The 16,233-nt window shown below is 54.8% G+C and overlaps 1 protein-coding gene across 1 annotated transcript in view; it reads left to right on the top strand.

The window, feature by feature from the left end:
• The window catches only part of TBX2 (T-box 2), a 43,986-nt gene that overhangs the window by 1,469 nt on the left and 26,284 nt on the right, over nt 1–16,233 (top strand). The window contains exons 2-4 of the mRNA XM_015416437.1: nt 1,928–2,195; nt 10,587–10,733; nt 14,652–14,728. Coding sequence (XP_015271923.1) covers nt 1,928–2,195; nt 10,587–10,733; nt 14,652–14,728 — 492 coding nt within the window. The remainder of the gene's footprint in view (nt 1–1,927; nt 2,196–10,586; nt 10,734–14,651; nt 14,729–16,233) is intronic.

Genomic DNA, 16,233 nt, shown 5'->3' with positions numbered 1-16,233 from the left:
CCCCCCCCTTCCTTCCCATCCTAAACAGCTTTCGTTGATAGTAACACATTCCTCAAAGATCAATGGGGTTTTACTTCAACGTCGACATGTTTCGGATTAGGGGTGCTTGTTGACAATCTCTCTCTCTCCCTTTTTCCTTAAGCGAAAAGCTGTTTGTTGAGAGCGGGATTCATTAGAAGGTCTAGTCTCCAAAAAGCTAGAAAAGTTGCCCCCTCTTAAATTTAGGGTTGATCATTTAATTCTATAATCCCAGATTATATTTGTTTACATGGTGTGGGGTTTTTAAAAAATTTTTGTTGTTGTCTAGGTTTAATTTTTTTTTGTTTATATTCTTTAAAACGCCCCCCAGCTATTTCAAAATGCGCGTCCTTATTCGACTTCACCTTAATGGAGTGGTTACACTTCAGGCTAAAATATCCTAAAGTAACCAGAGAGGCGTGATAAGAGCGAAGCCTCCTGAATATAGTTAGGTTTACTCTCGAAGAAACACGGTCCAAGCATGTTTCCTTGACGGTCAATCCCCCTTGAAACCGGGGGTCTTACTTCTGAGGAAGGTTCAGCAATTGATCTGCAATGCTCCGGGCTCCCTGTCCAAGATTTCTGCAATTTAATTGCTGAGGTTTAATCTAGTAAATGTCCCCCCCCCCTACCTTCAGGGGCATTCCAAATTCTGGCTTTCTCTCCCCCTCCTCCCAATTTCAAGCGAACAAATCTCTGTTGAACTTCAAGGGGGGAATTTCCTGTTTCCCCAACAATGTCATTTGTATCCCTTTTATTGGTCAGACCCAGCGAAAAGTTGGAAGTGCAGAACAGCTCAAACTCGCACAGAATGAGTTTTTTTCCAGAGCAGATTCCCCCCCTCTCCAAAGCAGAAAGCCAGGCCCACAACTAGGTCGCTAGATCTCTGGTTCTGACGTTCCGGATTTTAACGTCCTTTAGAACCTGGATTTTAAAAATCTGGAGCAATGAATACTTCTCTTGCTGGAAAAAAAGGCCTTCGTCTGCCTAGGCCTGGTAGAAGGCAAATCCTGGACACGCTTACCCGAAAGTAAATCCCGTTGAACCTAAATGAGACTGAACTTCCCCGTAAAAGGATTTAGGACCAAGCTTTGAAACGGCAAAACATATTGGATATTTCTGGCCTCCACCGCCCCGCACCTCGTAAATCAGAATTTGGAGGCCTTGTTGTTTTCTGGGAGGTCTTCGATGGCAGGGCAGTGCCGATGGCTTGCCTTCATCAGACTTTTTCCCTAAGGTCGCGATCCTGCGCCGGATTACCATCAGATTCAGACCGAACCCAGCCCCCTCCACTTTTCCCTCCAGTAAACAAGGTTCTGTCCAGTGTTCCCTCTAAGGCGAGTTGGTGTGAGCTAGCTTACAGGTTTTCAGCCTCGGGCTCACACATTTTTGTCTTCGCTCTGGAAGGATGGCTCCAGAGGAAACTAATTCATGCAGGAGCCAAATCGCTCGCTCACAACGTTAATGCCAGTAGCTCATAAAGCAGGATTTTTGTTCACAGGACTCCGCAGCTTCGAGGGAGCCTTGCCTTTGTCCTGCCCAGCCGGCATGAGGCAGGATCCCTTGAACCTCCTTGAACTCTGTGAGGGCTTACAAGGCGGCCAGTTTACTCAGGAGAAAGTCCTAAGTATGTTTCTGGAGGTAGCTTAAAAATAGAAAGCGCACTCGTCAATCTTTTAGACAAAGCCAGATCAATGGGGCGGTTTCTTGACTTTCTTTTTTTTGTGCCTCTTGTTTAACAACAACAACAACAAAAATCCAAACCGAGGCATTTAAAATATCTATCTATCTATCTATCTATCTATCTATCTATCTATCTGTCTACGTGTTTCTTCCCAGGCCGCAATTGTTTTCTCCTCACCGCTCTCTCCTTCTCCTTCCCTTCCTCCGTCTTCCTCCTCTTCCTCAGGCGAATGTTCCCCCCTTTCAAAGTGCGCGTGAGCGGCCTGGATAAGAAAGCCAAATACATTTTGCTGATGGACATCGTGGCCGCCGACGACTGTCGCTACAAGTTCCACAACTCGCGCTGGATGGTGGCGGGCAAGGCCGACCCGGAGATGCCCAAGCGGATGTACATCCACCCGGACAGCCCGGCCACCGGCGAGCAGTGGATGGCCAAGCCCGTCGCTTTCCACAAGCTCAAGCTGACCAACAACATCTCGGATAAGCACGGCTTCGTGAGTATCTCCCTCCCTCGGGCTGGGCTTGCACCGGGCAGCGGGGGGGGGGAGAGGCTCGGGCTCCCCACGCCACCCCACCCCCTGAAGCCGGCGGCCTGCGGTCGGCCTCCCTCTGCTTGGCCAGGGGGACCCCGGGTCCTGTGACACGGCTTGACACGCGTCTCTCGCTTCAGAGGAGCTCTCCGCCCGCTGGGGAATTGACGACCGCGGGGCCGCGCGCTTTGCCGGGCGGCCGTCTTGCGCGGAGTTTGGCTAGGAAAGGCCCGGGCAGGGTCGCCCTTGCGTTGCTCTGCGCCACGGTGCCTCGTTCCTTCTTTCTGGGGACCGGGTGGTTTCCGGAGCGCCCTCCCTCCGCGGCCAGCCAGAGGAGCTTCGCATTCGGTCGCTTCCCGTCGAGTCGCCGGGTCTTCTTCGGGCACCTTCCCCCCACCCCACCCCGTCGCTCCGCTCAAACCCTCCGTTAGGCACGTGCAGGCTTGGAAACGCGGGCCGCAGGGACCGGCTGTGGTTGGGATCAGGCGGGAAAGGGCGAACTTGGAACTACTTTTTTTTCTCCCCAAAGCTATACGTCGTCGTCGTCCCCCCCCCCCCCCCCCGCAGCCCCCGAAGGTGATACGTGATCAGTAACCAGCGGGTCAGAACTTCGCCCTTTTTCCTCCTGCCACCCCTTTCACCGGAGGAGTTTAAAATTCAGGGCGGGAGCCGTGTCTTTGCGCGGGCCCGCGGCCTTCGCCTTTGGAGGCGAAAAAGAGGGCGAAAGAACCAGGCGAGAAATCCGTTTGCAAGACCGTATCCTATAGAGGTTGACGCGGTCGGCTTGGCGGGTCGGCTGGCGAGGATTCCGGAGCGACCTGTCCCCCTCCCCCCAATATGTTGAGGATCGGGGTGTGTTCCCGAGGAGCTGATGCCATTTCTTTCCTCTGCCGTTACAAACCAGACCGCGGTTTTTCCATCCCATATTTCTTCGGGAAGTCAATTTAATTGAAATCCAGCGGTCTTAATTCGGAGTAAATAGGCGTGTGGGGGGGAGGTGTCTCTCGCTGGACCCGCCAGCGCTCGGAGTGAGTCCGATCCAGTTCAGGGAGAGGTTGGTGCAGAACACAGAAGCATTTGTGATCCGAATTCTCTTTCTGCGGCCTTCTCTGTTTACACTGGGAGCCCGGGAAGTCATTTTACAATCAAAGCGATTTTTAAAAATGGAATATTTTCTCTTTTAAAAAATGGCTAGAGGGTTCAGGAATTAGCTTGCACTTAAAATCGAATGAGGAAATAAAGGGCAAATGGATTCCAGACGCAGCAGTTCCAAAACTGGAGGTGGAAATGGAATTTTGATCCTTATTTCATAAGGCTTCCACACACACACACACACACACACACACCAGTCTTTTCCCTATCCGATAGAATGGACGGATATATTTTTCGTCCCTTGTCTGTCGCGTCATGAAAGGGTGTAAATGCGGAAAGTAACCATCCAGTGAGCAACTCTTTGCGAAGAGCTATTTGTTGCTTCTAAATTTCCAAGTTATTAGTGAAATGTTATGTGGTGGTGGTGGGGGGACCTGACTCTCTAGATTTTAAATATGTCACTTCTCCTCAGGTTTTTGAGCCGGACGCCCATATCTTTGCATACAAAATGAAACCTGCTTTCATGTAAGGGGAGGCCCCGGCGAGGAAGAGCCGGGCTATTTGTGTTGGCCTTCGTCAATGCCTGGTCGGCCATTTGTATACATGGCATTTCGACCTATTTCCAGCCTCGGGTAAACGTGTCTCTGTGTGTGTGCTGGAAGGGGGGGGGGGAGGCGTTCAAAACTGGAAAAAGAAAACGCCGACTTCACGGGCTTCAATAAATCCGTCCAAAAACAGAGAGTCTGCGATGTCCCATGCACCTGAATTATTCCCCCCCATTTAATAATTTCCCATTTATGTCGCCCCCTTTTTTGGGGTGTGTGTGAAAGGATCAAGAAAAGAGAAGGGGGCGGGGATGGAAGGAAGGGGGTCATTTCAATAAATCTCGAGGTCGTTGGTTCGGCGATGAGTGACCTGCCTTTAAACTCAATTTAAGAGGTTAGGGAAAGTTTGGAAACATGGGGAGGGGTGGAGAAGGGGAGGAAATCTGGGAGAGTCGACTAGACAGGTGCATCTCCAAGCGAGGAGGGGGGCGACTGGCTGAGTCCCATTTCGGGATCCCATTTCGGGATCCAGGAACTTCGGGCACTGAGACCCGGGCGTGGAGACGCAATCTGGGCGGCAGACCACAGGGCGAGTCTGACCACGGGGTAAGGCGGCGCGCACAAAATCCAATCCACATGACGGGAGACTTGCCCCTGACCACAGTGCGCGGGTGCGCGGATGCGCGGGTGCGGGTGCGGGATCGCTGTATCGAAGGTAAGCTCGAAGCATGCAGTCACCCGTCGTGAGTAACCCCACTGGTCTCCAATGGGGTCAGGCAAATAACCCGGTGAAATCAAGTCAGGGTTCAAAAGAATACTTCTGGGCTGGCCTCCTATCATTTTGCCCCATCCCATCCCATGCGAGGAGAGCGGCCCTACAGAACCCGAAAGGGGCGCATTCCGGATCTCCCCCCCCCCAAAAAAAAATCTGTAATGCAGTGAGTGGGTGCCTTGGAAACTCTGCCGAAATCCAAACGGGTTTTCTGCAGGAGAGAAAAGGGACGTGTTTTTTTTTTAAACTTGAAGACGAAACAGATTTCCCCCTCGTCTGCGACCTCCGAGGCAAGAGACGGTGGCCCCCTGCCTCCTACGCCCAGGGCTACGATCCAGCCGCGCGCGGTCCTTGTAAGCGATCCGTCGATCCAGTTCAACCACGAGACAAGGTGTTTTTTAAAAAAAACAAACCAACCCCCTCCCCCCATTTTTAAAGACTGCAATTATTTGTAGACTTAATTAGGAGCCAGGCCCGTGGATCCCGGTTGGACTCCGAGTAAACAGGTCTCTGCCGCCTGTTTCTCTTCCCCCCTCCCCCGTAGCTGTGAGTCAGTCGGATCCTGGGCATCTCTACTCGGAAGTAAGTGCCAACGCGCATTCGGCCAGGACTACTGCCAGGCAAGCGTCTGTCCCTTGCTGTGGGGCCTGGCGACAGAGGGGCCTCGAAAGACCTCCGAGACTCACTCGGGCTCCCCCCAGAAGCTCCAAGGACCGGATTACCTTAAATAACCGAGTGCAGCGCAGGGGGGGTTTGATGGAGGGGAGCGGGCGCCTCCGAAAGGAAGCCATTTCTAAAGAAGTCTAAAAAAGGCAACGGGGTAATCGCCTTGTGAATTCCATCCCGGAACACGCAAACCTCTCCTTTCCTCGGGTGTAAACCTCGTTGCTTTCGGCTGGGCCTTATCTCGTTTCCTGGGAAATAAAACCTCACTAAATTAAAGGGCGTTTACACCCAAGGTCGAGTTTGTGGGTTTACCGTGTTAGAAGTCGTTTCTGGAGAGGGTACAGAGTTACACCGGAGTAAGTCCCCTTAGCCGCAGAGGGAAAAGATCTCTGAGAGCAGGGGCCTGGAATCTGGACCTCTCTCTCCCTTTTAAAATGAGGTTTATACTTCGCTTTGCGACCCCAAAGTTCCTAATCGCTTTCAAGGGGGACGAAATCCGAAGGCCCCCCCTCCCCCCAGCACTCACGCCCAAGGATGTTTGTGGTCTGAAGTCTATTTGGGAGAAAATCCCTTTAACATCAGAGGTATTTCTGAGCGAATGTTGGGGGGGGGGGCTGTGCCGGTTTCTTTCGGTCCCCATCAAACAGGGGAGCTTGGATAGAAGAGACTTGGCCAGGTTGACTCAGAAGTAAGTCTGGCGGACTGAGGTCAAGCTTGCTTCCTAGAAATCAGGTATACTTTTTTGTATCCTAAATTTACCTAGATGATTCCTCCCCCCCCCCTTCATGGAGCTTACTTCTGAGTAGACACAGGTACCCGCAGTCGTTATCTAAGGAGGCGGATTTGCCCCCTAACACTGTTTAGAAAGCAGGGATTTATCCCACCCCCCGCACTGAATTTGCTCTAGAAATGCCACGGATTCTGGCATTTGCAATTAGAACCGCCAATCCTGCTCTTATGCAGAAGAGAAGCGAACTGAAATCAACGTGTTTTAGGCGCATCCAAGTGGGCATGGTTTTGCGCATCCACTCGGTGGCAACGCCTGTTTACCGGGCTGGATCGGGCTCCAGTGGAGGGCGAAACGGGGGTGTGTGTGTGCTGAACGTGCGGCCCCGATCCTCATCACGTTTACGCGGAAGTAAGTCCCAACGGGGCTTGCTGACAAGTAGATAGTTTCTCTAGGAATACAGCTGGCGGAACCTTTGGAAACTATTTCCAGGTAGGCAGCTGGATTCCACATTGTTAGTCTCCCGGCTGGCGAGTTCCTCTAAAGGAAGCCACTTGAAAGAGGGGCCCCCTTGGCGCTGTTCTCCAAGTCCAGAGAGGCCTGAGCACCTCTGCGGCGTAACGTTTGCCTTCCTCGAAGGACTAGCGGAGGTCTGGGAGGGCCGGTTTCCGGAAGAGGCTTTTAAAAACTGGGTCCAATTGGCCCCCAAACCTAAAACTTTGCTCGCTGGTTGGTTTAGAAGGAAGCGACGCTGGCTTCGGTGAGCCTTACTTCCGAGTAAACATGCACACGGAGCTTTTATACACACACCCCTTTCAGATCTGGGATTTGTTGTCTGGAAAGTGTTGAAATTCCCTTTTTGATATTCTGGGCTGCCAATTAGTTTAAATCCAATCTTCGGCTGAGCTGCTTCAGGGCTCTGCAAAGGGGAGGGCTTTTCCAAAGAGGAGGCAGCTATGGGGGGGTGGGAGGCTCCTTCGTTTTAAGAAGGGGGGGGAATGGGGGCACGATCCATCCAAAACGAAGCACTTCAGAAGTCCCCTTCAGTTCAGTGGAGGAACGAAGCACCTGCTTCTCCCAAATCCCTCCCTGTTCCGGGCACCGAGGGGCCTTCCCTCCGGGGAAGCATGCAGCGGCTTGGGCTGCATGTTTGGATCGTGGCCCAGGTTTTAGGGCGGAATGCTGAGTTTCTAGCAACGCCGTCTGGAGGACCCTTTCCCGGAAGGAAGCCCCACCCCGCAGACTCGTGCAGGATCCGGAGGAGGCCCGCAGAGCAGCCGGCGCTCTTCAGGGCTCCTGACCTCGGAAAGGGCGGCGGGCGACCCTCTTCGGGGTGCTGACCAGGGTTCCCAGCACTGCAAAGAATGCAGCCCCCTGCACGTTTCCTCGGAAGTAAGTCCCTCTGAGATCCATGGGCCTCGCTCCTTCTTCGTCCGCTGGTTAGGATCCTGAGGGGATCTCCGCAGGGTTTACTCGCGAGTAACAGCCCAGGCGGCCTCTGGGGAAGTTTTGCTTGGGGAACAGACAGCGCGCCGCCTTCAAGGCCTCCCGGATTTCCAAAAGGGAAGAGTTTCCAGAATATTGGTCAACGAAGGTTTGGGACACGGATGCAGGAATTAGGGGGTGGGTGGGGCTTTTCTAGTGTCCCCCGAAGCTATTGAGCAGCTGACCTTCCCCCAGGCTAAAAAATTGCGCGCACCCCCCCCCACGTCCCAGTTAGATCTCAGCGAAATGGCAATGAGGCGTGTGTGCGGAAGGGCGTCATTGACAATAACCAGCGAAGACTGACTTTATTTCCTTTAAGGAGTTTTGCTTCTGTAGAAGGGGTTGGGGGGGGGGGTTCCACACCGCCCCCACCCCTTTCCCTGTGCGAATCAATTAACTGGCCGGATGTTCACAGCCCCATTCCACCCATCTGTCTACTCGGAACTAAATCCCACGGAATGCAATGGCGCCGACGCCCAACGTCTATGGATTGCCATTATGAAGAGAGTCCTTTGAATCCGTCGGGGCGCTCAGGGGTTGCGAATGTCCACCTCCCTCTTCGGGAGTGAGGCAGCAGTCCTAAAGCGCTCTACTCGAGGGCAAGCCTCATTCTTTATTCAGTGGGACTTCTCCCCGGGAAGGGCCTTTAGGGCTGCAGCCTGAGCCGGAGAGATCTGTGGGGGGGGCGGTGGAGGCTGGATCCTTCCGAAATCCCGCCCAGGGAGTCCTTCCCCACGGACTGCAGCTCGAGCGCGCTTTCCGGAGCCTGCCGGGCTCGGCGTGGAACGTTGGCAGGGCTGTTTCTGACCCCGAGGAAAGTTGCGCCGAAACCGACCGACTGTGTCGTCCAGGGATCTATAGGACCCCATGGCCACAGGACAGCAGAGCTCGCCGAGTTAGCGAGAGGCTAGACGTCCAGCCTCCCCGCGCCTTTCCCGGCTCCGTTTATGGCCCAGAAAGTCCCCCCCCCCATCTATTTATTGTTTGTTTGTTTTTATTATCCCCCCCCCCGCAAGCGGGCTCAGGGCGGGTCGCGGCCAGTCGTCTCCAAATGCGCGGAAGAAGGGAAACATCCAGACCGCGACCATTCCGAAGGCGCTCCTCTTGATGGTTGCCGCGGAGGGGGGCCCCAAGTCAGTGTTCCCTCTAGGCTGAGTCGGTGTGGGGCTAGCTCATCGTTTTTAAGCCTCTGGCTCAGGAAGGAGAGCTCCAGAGCAGTGTTCCCTCTAAGCTGAGTTCATGTGAGCTAGCTCACAATTTTTTAGCCTCCGGCTCACACATTTTTTGTCTCCGCTCGGGAAGGAGGGCTCCAGAGCAAACTGATTTATGCAGCAGCCCAATCGCTGGCTCACAACTTTAATGCTAGGAGCTCACATAGTAGAATATTTGCTCACAAGACTCCACAGCTTAGAGGGAACACTGCCCCGGAGCCAACTCGTTGATGCAGGAGCCAAATCGCTCGCTCGCAACTTTAATGCCGGGAGCTCACGAAGCAGAATTTTTGCTCACCGGACTCCGCAGCTTCGAGGGAACGTTGTGACCCTTGCCCCGCGATCTAAGTAGGTTTACTCAGAAGCAAGCGCCGCGGACTTCGGGAGGATCGCCTCCTTCCCGCGTAGCGTCGCGGCACCGTCGCGGTCTCCTGTCGCTAGAAACGGTCCGTTTGAGGCGTGGCGAGGGGAGAGGCCCAGACCGCGCCGGCCTGCGAGGAAACGGAATCTCCGAACGAGCCTGTCGAAGGCCGGGGGCTCCATCTAGTGGGGGGGGGAGGGAGGGAGGGGGTCGGCGGTGTGGGCCGAAAACCCTGGCCTGCTGTGGAAGAAATCGCTGGACTGGGGCGCGACCCTGCCACGGCGAAGCCCCTGGAAGTCTGTTCAGCCCTTACCAAGCCTCGTGCTTTAAAGGCAAGACTTCCCAAGGCTTCTGCGGGGCTAGATCCTATCCGGTATTAATCGCGCGCGCCCAGAGAAAAGAATCCAGGGTCCTCCTCAGTGACAGCCTGCAGGGACGGCTAGAACGCCGCATTCCCTTCTGCTCTTCGTAGGTCTCAGTTCAAAATTTGCCTTGTAAGTGGGAAGAAAGGGGTTGACTCCCGTCTGGTACCCAAATCTATGGGGGCGGGCGGAGGTCATGGTGGAATAGTTCCTTGTGGCTGGATTGTCACACCCGTTCTTCCCTGCCGAGGTGTACAAAGCTATGCAGGTTTGCTCGGACGCAGGTCTCATAAGAGCCGTGGAAGGAGCAGCTGACAGTAGAACGCAAGCAGGAAAACAAGGAAATCTATCAGAGTGACTCTTGTGATACATCTCCAGAGGTCTTCTCTTTAATCCTCGGGGGCTTCACCTGAATCCCAGCAAGTGCCCCTTCTCCCCCTCCCCGCCGCCACGAGACAACCCCTCGAAAAATAGTTGTGTGTAAAATAGCCCAGTCAACGTTCCCTCTGAGCTGTGGAGTCTTGTGAGCCAAAATTCTCCTTTGTGAGCCACTTGCATTAAAGTTGTGAGCCAGCGATTGGGCTGCTGCATAAATGTGTTTGCTCTGGAGCCCTCCTTCCTGAGCGAAAACAAAAATCTGTGAGCCGGAGGCTAAAAAACTGCGAGATAGCTCACACTCACTCAGCCTAGAGGGAACACTGCCCAGGATACAATTTCGAGAAAATCCGGATTCCCAGTTCCATCGCATTGAGTTCAGTGGAGCTTGCAGGACGGACCTAGGCATGTTTACTTGGAAGTAAGCAATGCTCCCTCGAAGCTGTGGAGTCTTGTGGGCAAAAATTCTACTTTGTGAGCTCTTGGCATTAAAGTTGTGAGCGAGCAATTTGGCTACTGCATACGTTAGTTTGCTCTGGAGCCCTCCTTCCTGTGCGAAGGCAAAAATGTGTGAGCCGGAGGCTAAAGAACTGTGACCTAACTCACACTAACTCAGAGGGAACACTGGAAGTAAGCCTCCCTTCCAAACCGATGCATGTAGGTGCTCCCAAAAGGGCCGGATTCTAGAGGGCCGCCACGTGTCTCTTTCGCCAGCCTCTGAACTTGCCGGTCTCTCTCTCTTTCTCTCCTTCCCAACAGACAATCCTGAATTCGATGCACAAATACCAGCCTCGATTCCACATAGTCCGGGCCAATGACATTCTCAAGTTACCCTACAGCACCTTTCGGACGTACGTGTTTCCTGAAACCGATTTCATCGCCGTGACTGCCTACCAAAACGACAAGGTAAGCCTGGAGCCTCCCCCTCTGCAGCCCAATTTATAACCAACGAGATCCGACGCAGAGCCCACCGGGTCTAGCTCGCACCGGGCAGCCCACCAGCGGCAGGGCTCTGTTGTCGTTGGCCCCAAGGACCTGGCCTTCGGAGACAGACTGCCCTTGTTGTCCATGAAAGTTCCACTTTGCTACCGATAACCACCATTGATAAAATATTCAGCCACGGCCTGGTTTTGCTTTCTTTGACAAGCCAAATAAACCAAGTAGATTGTGGTGAACTAATATCCCCCGACGCGCATTTTTTAAACTCAATTTGGGGATTATTCATTTTAAACTGCCCCCCAACCCCCCTGAGCAGCTCCTAGTTCAAATTCCTACAAATCCGAAGGAGGATTGAACGTCTTTCGATGTCTTCTCTTTTCCGCAGCCCAGGTGACTGTGGCAACCACTAGACCAGAGAATCTCGCGGTGCCCGACAGACTAAAGAATCTCCCCCTTTAAGGCCACAAGAGATTCTTCATTTCACACTTTGTGCTTTCCTGAGTTTGAGATGCGGAATTCTGTTTTTTTTTTTGGGGGGGGGGTCTTTTGCCAAAGGGTTCGCTTGGTTGGGTGGGAGATAAAAACTGAAGTAAAATGGACCCCAGGTTTGACCCAAAATTTGGAAGGACCCGAGCCAAGAGCAGCAGTGAAGGATGTAGCTGTCGTTCGCCAGGGAGGCGATCCGCTCTCTCGCCCCCGCCAGATAATTTATTCCCCCTCCTTGAGAAGAATCCCCCCCCCCACGACGGCGACGCTCTCAGGCCCAACACGGTTGACGTGCGGCTTCCTTGTGTGTAAACCAACGGGCAAAAGCTGGAGTCACTGGCACGTTTACTCGGAAGTAAGTCCCCGCGTGGCTTGGTCCCGAAAGAGAAGGCACCCAAAGCGTCGCAGCTTAACTGACTTGCGGACAGCGCTCTTCTTTGAACGGGGCTGGAAATCGGATTGGAGAGTGGATCTGAGGGGAGAGGGGCCCTCGGATTTCTGCTTAACTGGTTTCTGTGGGGTGGGGTTTTTTGCGGGGGGCGGCGGCAGTTCGCCTGTCCCTGGCAGAGCGAGCTCCCCCCCGCCCCGGAGGTCTCCTCGCTGCGCAGCGTCGGACAGGCCGGCCTGGACTTCTGCGGTGTGTGGGTGGGGGGCTCCGGCCTGTGGGGCCCGCCTTTGAGTAATCTTTAATCGCTTATGAACTCTGCCATAAAGTTTACGAGGCAAACAGGCCCGCCGAGCTGTCAATTAGAGAGGGAGGCCGGTGCTGCTGCTGCTGCTGCTGGTGGTGGTGGTGAGAGATCGCCTCTGCCGGTCTCCAACAGCGCCCAGCCCAGCCGCAGGCATGGCGGGGTAGGGTAGACTGCGCCTGCGCCTGGCAGTTCTCTTGCGTTGTCACCGCTGGGGGATCGACCTCTCCTCTCCCAGAAGTGCCCCTGAACGGACGGCACGGGCCGCTTCCCTCCCCGAGTCGCCACTGAGGTGGCCGCGCAGATGCGAGTTCAGGCTTCACGCGTGACCCCTTCCCCCGGTTGGTCAAACCGACACGGGGACTCAGTTTCCCTTCGGTCTGCTTAAGGTCGTGGAGAGTGCTGCGCAAAGGGGCTTCGGCGGCCCCGATTTCATGGGCAGAGCAGCTCCTTGACTCGCAGGAGGGCCCCGCCTCCATCCCCGGGGTCTCCAGTTAAGAGGACCGGGCAGTGGGGGAGGCCAAGGGAAGATCTCTGCCTTCAAGTGCCTTGAGAGAGCCCCCCCCCCCCCGTCTGAGCCGGTCTGAGCAGACGATACCGTTCTGGAGGGACCGAGGGTCGGAGACGGTCACTTGTTGTTGAACCTTCCCAGTTCAATTGCAGCAGGCAGGCCTGCCTAGAATTACAGCTCTCCACTCGCTGGCTCTGTGCTCGTGTGAATGTGGTTGTCGGGAAATGCATCTATCTATCTATCTATCTATCTATCTATCTATCTATCTATCTATCTATCTATCTATCTATCTATCTATCTTCACATTATATATATCTCGGCCAGTGGCTGGAAGAGAGGCTGGCTCAATAGAGCCTCCATGTTCAGTGGCAGCCTACCTTTGGACCCCCGGTGGTGGTGGGAATAAATAGCAGCGCTTCGGCTGACAAGATTCTAGAGGGATCCGGCAGGATTAGGTTCTTCTCCCATTCAACAATTATTTCGCGACTTTTTCTCCTTCCTCTTCTTCTTCCTTTATACAAGAAGTGGAAGAAGTGTGCGTGTGTGTGTGGGGGGGGAGACAGAACCCGGAGGGTCGGTTCGTTTCCGCGGCGGAATCCCGAGGCCCCCTTACAGACGGATAGATGCGGGAGAGCTCTCCCGTCGCCGAAGCCATACAAGTCGGTTTCGGCGCAAGGAGAAAGCCCCGTTCAGACTCCGGCGTGTAAACCGCCCCCCGCCCCCTTTTGCTCCTGGGGGCCGTGGGAATAGCGCCGGGGGAGGGGGGCCTGGGGGGCCGGGACTTCCGATCGTTCACCCCCCATGAATAATTCAAGCCAAACCTCCACATCCTTCTTTCACAGAGCCTGCGGCGTGTTAAACCTGAGGGGATCCGGTGTGTTTTCGGGAGCCGGTTTAAGCCAGGCTTCGCGCCGCTTTCGGCTCTGCGGCGGGGGAGGGGGGCGGACTGGCTTTGCGGAGGGCCCCCAAAGACGGACTGGAAGGCAGACACGCCCCCCACCTCCCCCCCCACCTCAGGTTGTTAGAAGTGGAGGGCTTGGCGCTGTCTCCTGTCTCAGACTTGAGAAGATGGCACCAAAGAGTTCAGACACACAGAGAGAGAGGTCACGACACACAGGGCAGCCCTTCCTTCCTGCTCTCTGGTCTCTCTCCCACTCTCTCTTCGCTCCTCCGTGCAGGAAGAAGGTGCTTGATCTCCATCTTGCACCACGGAGGCTGGACGAGCGCCCAGCATCCAACACCATCTAGCTAGTTGGAAGAGGTCATCTATCTCTACCTCTTACCTGCACTCTCAACCGCGTATTTCCTTTAATAAATGTTACTTCGTTTTTAGAGCTGACTGTTGACTCCGTGTGACTTTTTAGTAAGTCTGCCACACCCAGCCCCGAGCTCTGCTGCCTTGAAGCCTTTGTGCACTCTGCTATTTTCCCCTGGTTCCCTGGCAGTACCTAGTCCAGAGAATCCAACACAGGTTTGGGGGGGGGGAGTTGGAGCCGGGGGGGGCACCCTGAAGACCAAGGACGTTTAATTCTGGGCATGAGCTTCCGTTGAAGCTTCCTTCGAAGTGTGCCTCCGCCCACGGAGAATTTATGACCAGAACTAAACTTGGTGGGTCTTCAGGGTGCCCCCCCCTCCAGGTTTGCTCTGCTGCTTCAGACCAGCAGGGCGACCCACCTGGGTCTGTCCTCCGGTTTGGGGGCGGACGGCACTTTGCCTGTCCCCGACCCCCCCCCCATCAGGCCTCGGGGGCTTTTGGAGACAGAGGTTCCGGGGCTTAAACTTGTCGGGAAGACACCCCACCCCGGAAATCTGTCTACTCCCTCCCCGGTGAACTCCCTGGCCGGGGAAGGCGATTCTCTCTTCAGAAGCGGTTGTCGGGCCCTCGGTTGTCCAACTGGGGAGGGAGCCCCATTCCTTTCAGTCGGATCTACTCTCGCGTAAACACGCACGGGAGCCGCCCTGCTCGGGCACAGACCAAGTCCTCCCGGGGGAGATCTCAGTCGAGGCTCCGGTTTTACTCCCAAACTATCGCTCAATCCGGATTACCCAGGAAGAGGGCCCCGTTCCTATAAGGTCCCGGTTCAGTCTGCCCCTAAAACAACCCGGGAAATTCAAGAGCGGGGAGGGGGACGGGGAGGAGGGTGCCTCGCAGGATCCCTTTCACAGGAACCCGCCCCCTGTTTTGTTCCCCCTTCGCAGATCACCCAGCTGAAGATCGACAACAACCCCTTCGCGAAAGGATTCCGAGACACCGGGAATGGCAGGCGAGAAAAAAGGTACTTCGCAGCCCGGGTCTCTTTCCCCTCCCCCGCCCTGCCTTAAAAGGCGTGCCCTCCCCTCGGAGCAAATCCCCTCACCTTCAGTGGGGCTGGATCTCGGGTCCGGGGGGCGCAGAACGGCAGCCTTCCAGTCCAAGTCCCGTTTTCAGCTCCCTTCTCCCGGAGGGGGGGGGGCGTGTGTCACCTTCCGTCCGCACTGGACCTGTTGGGGGGGGGCCGCCCACAGGACAGAACCCCCCCTTTCCCAGGAAGCCAACTGACCGGGGGAACCTGGGTCGAGCCTAAGATTTCCCCCCTGAACTCCTTGTTTTCTACCTGCAAGGAAGTTTTTAATATGAGGGTGTGTGTGAATCTCTATCTTCACCTCGGCCAAAAGGGCCCCTGCAGAACAGCACTGCTGTTGGGGGTTTTTTGTAGCGTCCCCCCCCCTTAACCTCCATGCCCCTAGAAAACTAGCCGAGCAGGGAGAGGTATAATTTTTCCCCCTCCTAGTGCAACATATTTCAACTTGCAGGTATCACAAATACCTTTCGCAGCCCCACAACAGTTTCTGCTGCCTCGTTCCTCTTGCACAGACGGGCCAAAAGCTTCCGGCAATTTCCCCCAGGGGAATTCGGATCGCTTCAAATTGCTCTTTTATTTGTTCCCGTTTTATAGATTTAATTTAAAAGTTCGGTGTCTTTTAAGGCTGTAAATCCAGCCCGTTGGTGTCTCTTCCTCGGGGTCTCCCTCACCCACCTCCATACATGCAAAGTCTCCTTTTCACAAAAGAGGGGAGCCATACTGGGATTCTAAGTCCGGTTGCCAATCGCCGGGAGATTTAGCAGAGGCTAAAGGGGCTTCCGCTATTTCCACACCCTTCAGGGAAAGGGCATGTTTCTCCAGGCCTGTTGGCAGCCCTGAAACTCGATCCCTAGACTGAAAGATAGGTAGATCCCGATCAATGCTCCCTCTAAGCTGTGGAATTCTGTGAGGGAAAATTCTGCTTCTTCAGCGACTGGCATTAAACAAACCACTCCTGTATATACACGCAGCTATGAGATGTGACTCCCATTTCACCGTCTGACGAAGTGGGCCTCGCACACGAAAGCTCACACCCTGAATAAAACGTTGTCGGTCTTAAAGGTGCCCCCACTGGACCCGAACTCTGTTCTATAGCATTAAAGTTGTGAGCGAGCCATTTGGCGCCTGCAGAAATCAGTTTGCTCCGGAGCCCTCCTCTCCTCCCTGAGTTGAGACAAAAATGCGAGAGCCGGAGGCTAAAAAACTGCGAGCTAGCTCACACTCACTCAGCTTAGAGGGAACACTGATCCCGATCCTCGGCGTTTCGACTCGGAGGGAAGCCCCCACAGTATCGGATATGGGTTCCCCCCCCCTCCAAGGAGCTGAGATCTGTTGGGTCAGGCAGGGAGGGAGGGAGGGAGCCCGGGGGAACCGACCCGGCCGCGCAACTTGCGCCTGTCGCTGACCCCCCCCCCCGCCCTGCCTTCTGTCTCCTTTCC

Source organism: Gekko japonicus, unplaced genomic scaffold (genome assembly GCF_001447785.1).
Source record: "Gekko japonicus isolate JY-2015 unplaced genomic scaffold, Gekko_japonicus_V1.1 scaffold1851, whole genome shotgun sequence".
Taxonomy (NCBI): Eukaryota; Metazoa; Chordata; class Lepidosauria; order Squamata; family Gekkonidae; genus Gekko; species Gekko japonicus.
Note: the sequence above shows the minus strand (reverse complement) of the source record. Positions and strands in the feature narration are given on the sequence as shown.